The sequence below is a fragment of the Sminthopsis crassicaudata genome, chromosome 3, assembly GCF_048593235.1.
Source record: "Sminthopsis crassicaudata isolate SCR6 chromosome 3, ASM4859323v1, whole genome shotgun sequence".
NCBI classification, from domain to species: Eukaryota; Metazoa; Chordata; class Mammalia; order Dasyuromorphia; family Dasyuridae; genus Sminthopsis; species Sminthopsis crassicaudata.
The window spans coordinates 278,709,572-278,719,958 of NC_133619.1; the positions used below are offsets into that span (position 1 = coordinate 278,709,572).

Below are 10,387 nucleotides of genomic sequence, written 5' to 3' on the forward strand. Positions count from 1 at the left end.
GCACCTCTCTACAATTCCAACTTCATTTCTCATGACCCCTCAAAATGACAAGTCATGCCCCATCTCTACCTTTTTTTTGCAAGCTATACTCTAAGGATGACTCATTCCTGCTTTTTGAAAAACATTTGAGATAATATTTATAAAACATTTGCCATAGTGCCTGGCATATAGTAGGTGCTTAATAAATACTTATTACTTTATTTTCCTTGGCTTTCTCCAATACACCACTCTTAGACTATTACTTCTGTAGTCAGCCCTCATCCTCCCAGCTGAAAGAGATCTCTTCCCCAACAAGTGGTTTTAGAGTATCATATCTGGACCTCTCCTTTGCTCACTGAGCAATTGCATCAGCATAGTACATAAGAGCATTGAACTTGACTCCTACTTCACATATCTACTAGCTTTCGTGAACCTGAACATGCCACTAAATCTCTGGTTTCTAATCTGTAAAGTGGAGAACAGTTGTTGTGAATGAACAAAAGGGAAAACATGTCAAGAGCTTTGCAAACCTTGAAGCATGCAAGCTATTATTATTAATTCATGATTTCTGAACACATGCTTGCATACATAGCACAATCACTTCTTCCCCTGTCCCTCCCCTGGTTCCATCCAGTAGAATGTAAGTTCCTCTATGTTGAGATTGAGCCATTTAGATCATTATAGGTTTTTTTGAATAGAACTGAATATTTCATATAGACATGATCAAAAGATGGGACAGCAGTGCACTGTAGCAGATAGCTAGCTTCAGCGTCAGGAAGCTAGGATCAAATCCTACTCCTCAGTCAACTGGTTGTGTAACTCTGGGCAATTCATATAACCTTTCAGGGCTCTGGGCAACTTTCTAAGGCTGTAAAATGCAGAGCAGTTGTTGATATGCTAGGGTAGAGGGAGTTTCCTCACCATGAGCTCCTATATTGATGAAACAATATTAGATGGGGCAAAAAAAAGTGAATAAATATTTTCTCTAACATTTTATATATATATATACATATATATATATATATACATATATTCATATACAGAACACATATAAAATATATTTGCAGTTTATACTTGCATATAATCTATAACATCACAATATGTATTAATATCATATGAGCATGCACATGTATATATGTGTATATGTGTGCATATATGTTTGTGTACATGTGTATATCTCTTTCTCTATTGATCTATTGTTCCCTAGCAACAGGCATCAAACGCTTTCTTTTGTCTTTAGGGCAATATCTTAGTTAACTGAAGAGTTAAGATAATGATATCTCCTTGCTGAATTTAAAGAAAACTAATTATGTTCCTTCAAAGATCTGTAGTTTTTCTATTGTCTTACTCACACCACTACCACCATCACTGGTAAATATCATTGCCCTCATAATTTTTTTCTGGTGACAGATAATTTATTTGGAGGAAATTTTAATTTGGCACTAATTCATTATATGCATATTCCGTGTTATTTAAAGCTATGAGACTGTTCATAGAAAAGCATCAATTTGAGATATATAATGCTAAAATATCCACATAGGGAAAGAAATAAGAATTAAATGACTTTTCTCATTATTTAATGACCTCTAGATGTTTTGAAAGGAATGCTGATAATTTAATGTTCAACAATTTAAAATTTAAAATCTAAAATTCAGTAGATATGCAATGTTTTTGAAAAAGTTTTTTAAAAGTTTTTAAAAAGACATATAGTATAGCATTTCATTAAAAATCCATTATACTTATGGCCTCCCTCATTTAGTGTAATTATTGTTACCCTGTTTTACAAAGTGGGGAACTGAGGCTCAGACAGATAACATTCCTTTGCCAGGGTCACAATCTAGTTAGCAGAGCCAGACAGAACAGAGTTCTGATTCCTAGGCCAATATTCATTCTAAAACACCATGCTCCTATTAACATCACAGTCAATACAGAGCCAGACTCAAAGCCAGGAAGATCCTGTTCAAATGCAGCCTCTGACATATACTGGCTATGTAATCACAAAGTGATTCTCTGGACAACTCTCTAAGACTAAAAAAAATGTCACTTTATACTGTGTATATCTATCTATCTATCTATCTATCTATCTATCTATCTATCTATCTATTCATCCAACCATCTGTCTATCTATCCTATACTATACCACCTATACTGGGAATTCCCCATAGCAAGGAATTTACAGGTCCAAAACCCTTCTTCTCTTTCTATCTTTGTCTCTGTCTCTCTTCTTCTCCCCGTGCTTCTCTCTCCCTATCTAATTCTTGATTACAAAGAAGATGCAACAGTACCTGCCTTCACAAACAGATTGCTAACTGAAGATAATAGCCTGACTGCAATGCACTGGGATTGCAAATTAGTTCCATGGGGTAATAGAGATTTCTTCACAGCCTATCCTGATGAAAACTTTGTCTGTTTCTCATTATTCACTTCCTCTAGAATTATCAAAAGAGGTTTAAAAAAAAAAAAAAAGAAGAGGTTGTGGGAAAGGAGAACCAGGAAGGAGAATCTATTTTCAAAGAGGAGTTGAGTAGATTGTCTACTCAATGAGTTTAGGAGAATCAATTGCTGAATTTTCATTGTGAATATTTATATCTCATAAAGCATCAAACTTACAAATTAGGACTTGATTTATTGTTTTGTCAATTGTCTAGCTCAGTGGCATCAAACTCAAATAGAAAAAGGGGCCACTAACCCATGCATAAAGACTTTTGCCACTAATATACATTGACTTAATTTAAAAATGTAATATTATTTATTTTTTGCATTTTAATTTATCTTGTTAAATATTTCCAAATTACATTTTTATTCTAGTTTTGACCACATTTGTCAGTCTTGTTTCTTATGGCTTATGGGTGCTAAGATGATTAAGATAAATTCTGTATCATTTTCCTATTGATCCTATTTATAAATAATTGATTTTGTTCTGTAACTGATTTTGAAGTGTAACTCCTTGAGTCATGGTTTTTTGTCTCAACTTAGTTCAAGATTCAGTTGGCTTGTATTTGGTTAATTTTTAAAATCCAGCTCACTTACTAATCTATTCTTGCCTCAAGGAATTTAACTGACCTTGGGAGATTTGTGCAAACATAAGGGAAGAGACTTGATACTTTTACATCTCCAAGCTATCCTTCAAGAATGTGGGATCTTGCCCGCTGACCTCAGACAATAAGCACTTCTTAGTCTCATGACTGAAGAAAGGAGATGGTTACTAGCCCCCATCACCAAACTTCCAACCAATTACCTTGTACTCTGTACTTCAGCTTTGCAACCAATCATGCTGTCCTCAATTTCATGATGTCACCTATTGTATTCTGTTCTTTGTTCTATATTATATCTATAAATCTATAAAATCTAAGAAAGGGGTGCTATCTATATGCTTGGGATTTTCAGCATAAACAGATGCAAACCACTGACCCATTCATTAGCAGGCAGCATGCTCCTATTAAAAAACGTTATGTTGCTCAAAGAATTGTCTCAGTTATCTTCTTGTTAAATTTCAATCATAATAGTTGTATGTTTTACCTCTCTGCTCTATATTTAAGAAAATGGTAGAGAAAAATATTAGTAATCTAATTAAACTTAAAAATGTGTCTTTTGCATTTTTTTTTGGAGAGGACAAGTAGTTAAGCATTTACCACACACATACAAACACACAAATGGACATATCAGACTAACTTTAAATAAAATCTGTGGAACCCTCAGTTATTAGGCACTTTGTGAGTCCAACTTTCAACCAATTTGTGGTGATTCTATGACTTTTCCACAGGCTGAGATGAAATTCTGTAGATACTTGTGATTTTCTGGACAACTCTCTAAGACTAAAAAAAAAGTCACCTTATACTGTGTATATCTATCTATCTATCTATCTATCTATCTATCTATCTATCTATCTATCTATTCATCCAATCATCTGTCTATCTATCCTATACTATACCACCAAATATTATTAGTCATATATAAACTACATCTAGTTATATAAGGATGTATTGTTTCTCCTTTGTTCAAAGTGCTGCGTCTAGAGTGGTTGATTCTCAGTTTAAAAGGCCATCCTTGCTAATGTGTGGTTTACTAGTCACAACTAAGAAAATGATCAAAACATAATCCAAAAAACTTTAAAACTTTTCTTAGAGCATCTCAAATTATTCCTCAACATTCTTCTTTTGGGGGAAGTTGAGGAGGAGTGGTCTGGTGGATTATGAAAGCAACAAGTAAGATAGTTATTTCCTCTTCTACTTTATAGTTTATTAAAACTACCCAGAAAACAGTACAAATTAAGATAAGAGTCTTTGGTAGGTCCTTTAATATGGAAACTGAACTGTACCATTAAATTTTTTTTTTAAAAATTAAGACAAGGAATCCTATAGGTGATACTTAAAAAAAAAAAAAAAAAAACAAAAACAGCCTTTTCTAATGTCTTTTTACCTTCAGGGGAAAAATAAATACACATGTACCTTTTCCCTACTCACTTGGCCACTACGCTGATATAATGCTCAGAACTTTATGGCTGATCTGTTGCTACAGCTGATGTGTCCCTTAGCCTCAAATCAACCCCATTCCAATCTGTTTTCTGCTCAGTTGCCAACAGGATTTTCCTAAAGCTAAGGTTTTTCAGATTTCTATCCTCCACAACTTCAATAAATTTCAGTGCCTCTTTATTACCTCCAGGACCAAATATAGAATTTGATTTTGGTGTTTACATTTTTTTTCTTATTTAAAGTAACATTGATGTTCTTGATATTCCTTACATGCCATTATACCCCAATTTCAGACTCTGTACCTTTTCATTAGCTTGCCTTTCACTGACCTTCCTTCAAGATTTAACTTAAATCCCGGCTTTTTGGGGAAGGCTTTTGCAGTTTGTTAGTGCCTTTGACCTGAGAATGTTTATGTTCTTTCTCTATGTGTGTACATATATGTGTCACATACATAAAACCATATAGGATATGTACATATATTTGCATGTATACATATATTACTATGTCTGTATATATGTTTATGTGTGTGTATGTGTAGCTGGATAGCTAGGTAGTATAATTTTTCCCAATTATAATGTCAGTCTCCTGAGAGTAGGAACCATGTCTTTACTTATTGACTGACTGAGACATTTATTTGGCTTACTCCTAAGAAATTGGGCCATTAAAATATGAAAATGTGAAAATGTAAGGAAGTCAGAGGATTCCTTCATAGCACAGGAGTAACTCAGATACAATAAATGTCTGTTTTTCTTTATCTTACCGCACTAGAGCCTCTGAGGAAGGAGAGCAGATTTCGGCAGACAGGCAACAGGATCAGCAGGCAGTTAAAATTCAGGCAAGCAGCCGGAGCTCTTGCTAAGGCCAGGGCAGGCTAAAATACAATGCATATGGGTGGAATGAATTTCAGAAACAGCTCTTTTTTTTCTTTTAGTATAAATGTCGAGTTTTGAGAATGAGTAGATCAATGAACCTATGGCAATTTAACTCAGAATTGATCTTTTGATATGAAGCAGTGCCTTTTTAAAGGCCTTTTGCTTGTTTATGTTAACTCAATCTAAATTCTTATTAATCAAGCTAGCAACCTTTCTTTGGAATTACCGGCTTTGTCTTATTATTGAGGGCACTAAAATAGCTACAGTACCTGGGAGGGCAAGGGCTAGTAAAAGACTATTAGTCCAATAATCTTTCCTAAACCACCTTTTGTTCAGCAGTTAATTAAATACCTTCCTCAAGACAATAAGAATAATTTCTATTTCTAATGAAGAAAAGATCCAGAAGCTAAAATCCCACCCCTCAATTCCTAAGCTCCATCTTAAACTGTTTATATGGGTTTTTTGGAAGAACATTTTTGGAAGGAAAAAAAAATGATGTTTGAGAGCAGGTCTCCCACACGCAAAAATCACAATCTCTTATAGGATGAGATATGAAGAGTTTCCAAAAGCCCACCTTCCCCAAAATGTGTATTCTATTGACTTTTCATGGTCCCTCTGTATAGATTATCATTATTAAATTGCCCTTGTGTGTTCTGGGAAATAGAGGCCTTAACTTCCTCATTTCCCTTTGTTAATTTGTCAGATTAGCCAATTATAACTTTGGAAGGTTATAAAGAGCTATGGAACGTGACAATGAGAAGTTCTGGGTATTAGTCATGGTGAGGAAGGAAGGAGAGAAAGGGAAAAATGAATTTTTGTGGATCTAAACCAAGAAGGGCAGATCTTAGAAAGTAAGAATTTTTTTTTCTTGGTGAAAGGAAGAGAAAGGAAGGACCTAAAAGGGAAGGTAAATGATAAAGGGAATACTAAAGGGGAATTCATCAGTCTCATCCGTCAATCATCAACTCAGGTCTAGCCATGCCCAAGACCCAAAAGGGATCTATTTCTCTATCAATAGTAAATAATACGATTTCTTATTCTGATTTTCATATCATCAAGTTCATCATTATTATTAAGATAACTTTTGGCAGTTATTATTTGCTAAGTCATACAAATGTTACTTTCAGTACACAGGAAAATCTTCCCAAGGGGAAACACATATGCTAAAGCTCATTTTTAAAAAGTTCACAAGGTGCCACATTCTATATAATTATTATACCTCATATATTTCATATTAAAACAGAGATTCTTGACCTGAGATCCTCAAAAATTATTATAGCTGAATTTAAATATAATTTGTTTCCTTTTTAACTTTTTAAATTTTGTTATGCATTTAAAATGATTGTGTTGAAGAGAGGAATCATAGGCTTCATGAGGCTGCTAAAAAGGTCCATGATATAAAAAAAATGCTAAGAACTCGTATATTTAAAAAAATTTTTTTTTTATTTCTCAGAGTGTGAGAAGAAGGTCTAAGGAAAAAATCAAAAGGAATATTGAATAATGACTATATGATGGGGACTCTGAACGCAGTATGGCTTCACACTTACCCCAAGAAGCTTGCGTGTGTAAAAATACTTGTCCGGAACATCATAAACTCGGTAGTACCAGACAAAGAGGAAGGCATTTAACCCCAGCCACACCAACTGCAAAGAACAGAGCATTTTGTCAAATGGTGTTTTTATGTGTATTATAGGGGTAGGTATCATGAAGAATGTTATTTCCACCTCAGGACCACTATCTGTCAACCACATCAGGATCCTCAGGGGCCCCAGGTCCTAGGCAGCTAGGGAAGCCCAAGTTCTGTCCTGGAAGACAAGATTACTAAAACATGGAATATTCCTGGGCAAAGTAACTTTGTAACTTCTTTCAGCCTTAATTTCCTCAACTAATGATACAATGGATAGAGAGCCTATGGTAAAGAACACCTAACTCAGGTTCCAATTCCATCTCAGATATTAGCTGAGTAACTGTGGGCAAGTCCATAAGCCCACGTAAATGTATAAATATGGATAATAATAGTACTTATCTCAGGGTGCTATTAGGAGGACCAAATGAGAGAATATTGGTAAAAGCCTTAGCATAATGTTTATTTCTTTTTGTTTGTTTGTTTGTTTCCTATCTATAAAGAAGGCTTTCTCAAACTTGTATCACCTTTTTATAGAGCTGTTTTAAAAGGGAAAAGTAAAATGCTAAGCATTTTGTCAATTATAAAGCCCTACATAGGGGCAACTAAGTAGTCCAGTGGATATATTGCCAGGCCAGGATAGATTGAAGACCCATCTCCTTGAATTCAAATTTGTCCTGACACTAACTAGATGTGTAATCCTGGGCAAGCCATTTAGCTCTGTTTGCCTCAGTTTCTTCATATGTAAAATGAGCTAGAGAAGGAATTAGCAAACCAGTCCAGTATCTGCCAAGAAATCTTTGTGGGGCCACAAAGAATCAGGTAAACTGAACAATAAAAGGACTACATGAAGGTAAATCATCTATTTCCTTATTCTTTCTCCTTCTTTTCTCTTCTTTCTTAAATATCAAAAGCACTCATTTGCTTATGACCCTTCACTCTAGGTAATATGTGTCATTTTAATTGTGCTTGTCCAACTTCCTTTACTATTGGTTTGTTTGTTTATTCTTCTAACTTACGCCCTTTTCCTTCTTTCTTTCCTGGATCTGACCTTAGAAAAGTATTAAATAAAAGCTTTTTTAAAAAACATTTTTAATTCTTAAGAAAATTTTATTTTTTCAAATACAAACTTTTAAGACTTAAAAAAAAATGGTGTCACTATATGTTCTCTTATCCCGAGGCAAATCTTACATTAAAGAGGGAGTGGAGTCTGGTCTAAGCAGTTCATGAAGAAAATAAGAGAAAAAGGGAAGAGAAGCTGTTTCATTTTCTCTCCAAGGTCCCACAGGCTTTTCCCACATGCTGTATTTGCTTTTTGAAGAGAAGATGGAGAGAGCATGGAGAGTTCCCAAGGGCCTCAGTGGGAAACGAGATGGTGCCCTGGGTCAGAGTAAGGGTCAGTCCAGAACTGACCCACAGTGGTGGGAGGGCCCCCCCACCACTGACAATGAGGGAGCCTTTGCATCAGGTTCCCTGAGTTGCTCTGCTCTGCCTTTAATGTGGCAAAACTATAAAAAAATTGAAAGATTAAAAGGTCATAAGAACCAAAAGACTATAAAAAACTTGTCTTCCTTTACAATTAAAAAATATTTAAAGCTACTTCTCCTTTTCTCATGTTGTTAATCACTTTTGTTTTGTTTTTACATTTGTCTCTGTGACTACAGCTTCTGTCTCTGGTCTTTAAGTCACTTGGATGAATAACACTTTGGGGAATATGTTTAGGGGCATGTCTTCTGAACCTGGCTGTTAGGAAAATGACTCATTGTCAAGGTTCTCCAGCAGGCAGGAGAAATCGAAGGTACAATTCCAAGATCTCAGCAAACCTGTTTTACCTGCTTTTATCTGTGGAGATCCTAACTTATCTGATTGGCTTACAAAGCATCCAAAAGGAAGAGCAGAAATGCTAGTCTGCACTTCTTCTAGGGAGCTATTTGCTTTTTTTTTTTTTTTTTCCTCTCTTTTGTAATTGGAGTTTTGAATCTCATTTAAAGGATGAAGTGGATTATTTTCAGATTTAAATAGAGCAGGAAAGAATACTTCCTATTTAAAAATGAATAAAACAATAGTATAGATAATCTTTGGGTTATAGAAACTCCCTTTGGCAATCTGGCATTATGACTTGAGTGCTGCACACAGAATCAGAAAAACTTGGGTTCAAATCTCACTTCCCACATGCCATATAAATTTCAACTATTATTATACATATATTTAGTCTGGCTAATTTATTTGAATTTGCTTATCACAGATTACTTCTGTTTAAACTTCTGTTTAAAGTTTAGACAAAGTAAAGCAAAAAGGAAAGGAGAGGAAGGGAAAGAAGCTAGGAATTTTGAATATTTTAGTAGTGATTCATATGAAAAACAAAATTCTCATTAGTGAGAGTTCCATACTACTTTGGGAAATCAGATAAACATTTTAAGTAGACATTATTTTTATATAAGCACATATATAAGAATATAAACACACTATGAATAGCACTAGAGACACTAAAAAGCATAAAAATTCAGAATCTGGATTCATTAGCATGAAATGTAGCTTTCTTCCACCATGAAAAGTCCATTAATTTAATCACTCGGCATGACTTAAAAATATTTTAAAAAACAGACAAAATTACTTTTCTTTCCCAATACACTATTTCTATGAAAATGATGGAATTGGTATTTTAACAGACATGTACTGGCAAAGGCAAATTAAATGAGTTCCAACGAACATGTTGAGGGTGGAGAGAAGGAGTAGGGTCCTTTGCTACTTTTCATTTCCAGAAAGAACAGAAAAAAGCAAGAATCAGCTATTCATTTTGTACTCACAATGACAAAGATGGAGAGCCCTTCATTCACTGCCCAGTTACCCATGACTGCTTGAGATGAATGCCCTGACTGCACCCTTTTTTCTGTACTAAGTCCCTTTTCGCATGAGGAAGTGAAAATAGTAACTCTGGTGAGAAATCTATTTCCTTTTCTACTATCAGAAATTAGGTAACCATTGGTCAATAAAGAATTATTTCCCTGCTCATTTTAAATATTTAAACCACAGAGACATTTTTAAGTGTGATTTTTAATATATATATATATATATATATATATATATATATATATATATATATATATATATATATATATATATATATATACATAACAGAACTCTTTTCTTGATTTGAGAAGCAAGGTTTGAATTTTAAAATGTAACTGCTACTTGAATTTATGGGCATTTTATGCGCAAATTTTTTTAAAATTCTAATTATTAACTCATTCTTAATTAGTCATTTGTAAAATGTTTAAGTATATCCATTCTTCTAGAAAAAAAACAAAACCAAAAAAAATTAAACAGATAAAGATAAAGTAACCATTCCTTTAACTCTTGAATTCAGGAAGAGTATTTGACAAACTGCTGGGCCTAAAGATCAGAATTTTCTCTTTTGGATTTAGCATGTAAGTCCTAAG

General features: G+C 34.2%; 1 protein-coding gene across 1 annotated transcript in view; it reads right to left on the reverse strand.

Annotated features, from left to right (window-relative positions):
* Positions 1-9,853, reverse strand: part of CYBB (cytochrome b-245 beta chain) — a 35,896-nt gene extending 26,043 nt beyond the window's left edge. Inside the window, exons 1-3 of the mRNA XM_074300845.1 lie at positions 9,755-9,853; positions 6,871-6,966; positions 5,212-5,322 (exon numbers count right to left, since the gene is read on the reverse strand). Coding sequence (XP_074156946.1) covers positions 5,212-5,322; positions 6,871-6,966; positions 9,755-9,799 — 252 coding nt within the window. The 5' untranslated portion in view covers positions 9,800-9,853. The remainder of the gene's footprint in view (positions 1-5,211; positions 5,323-6,870; positions 6,967-9,754) is intronic.
* Between the last annotated feature and the right edge of the window lie 534 nt (positions 9,854-10,387).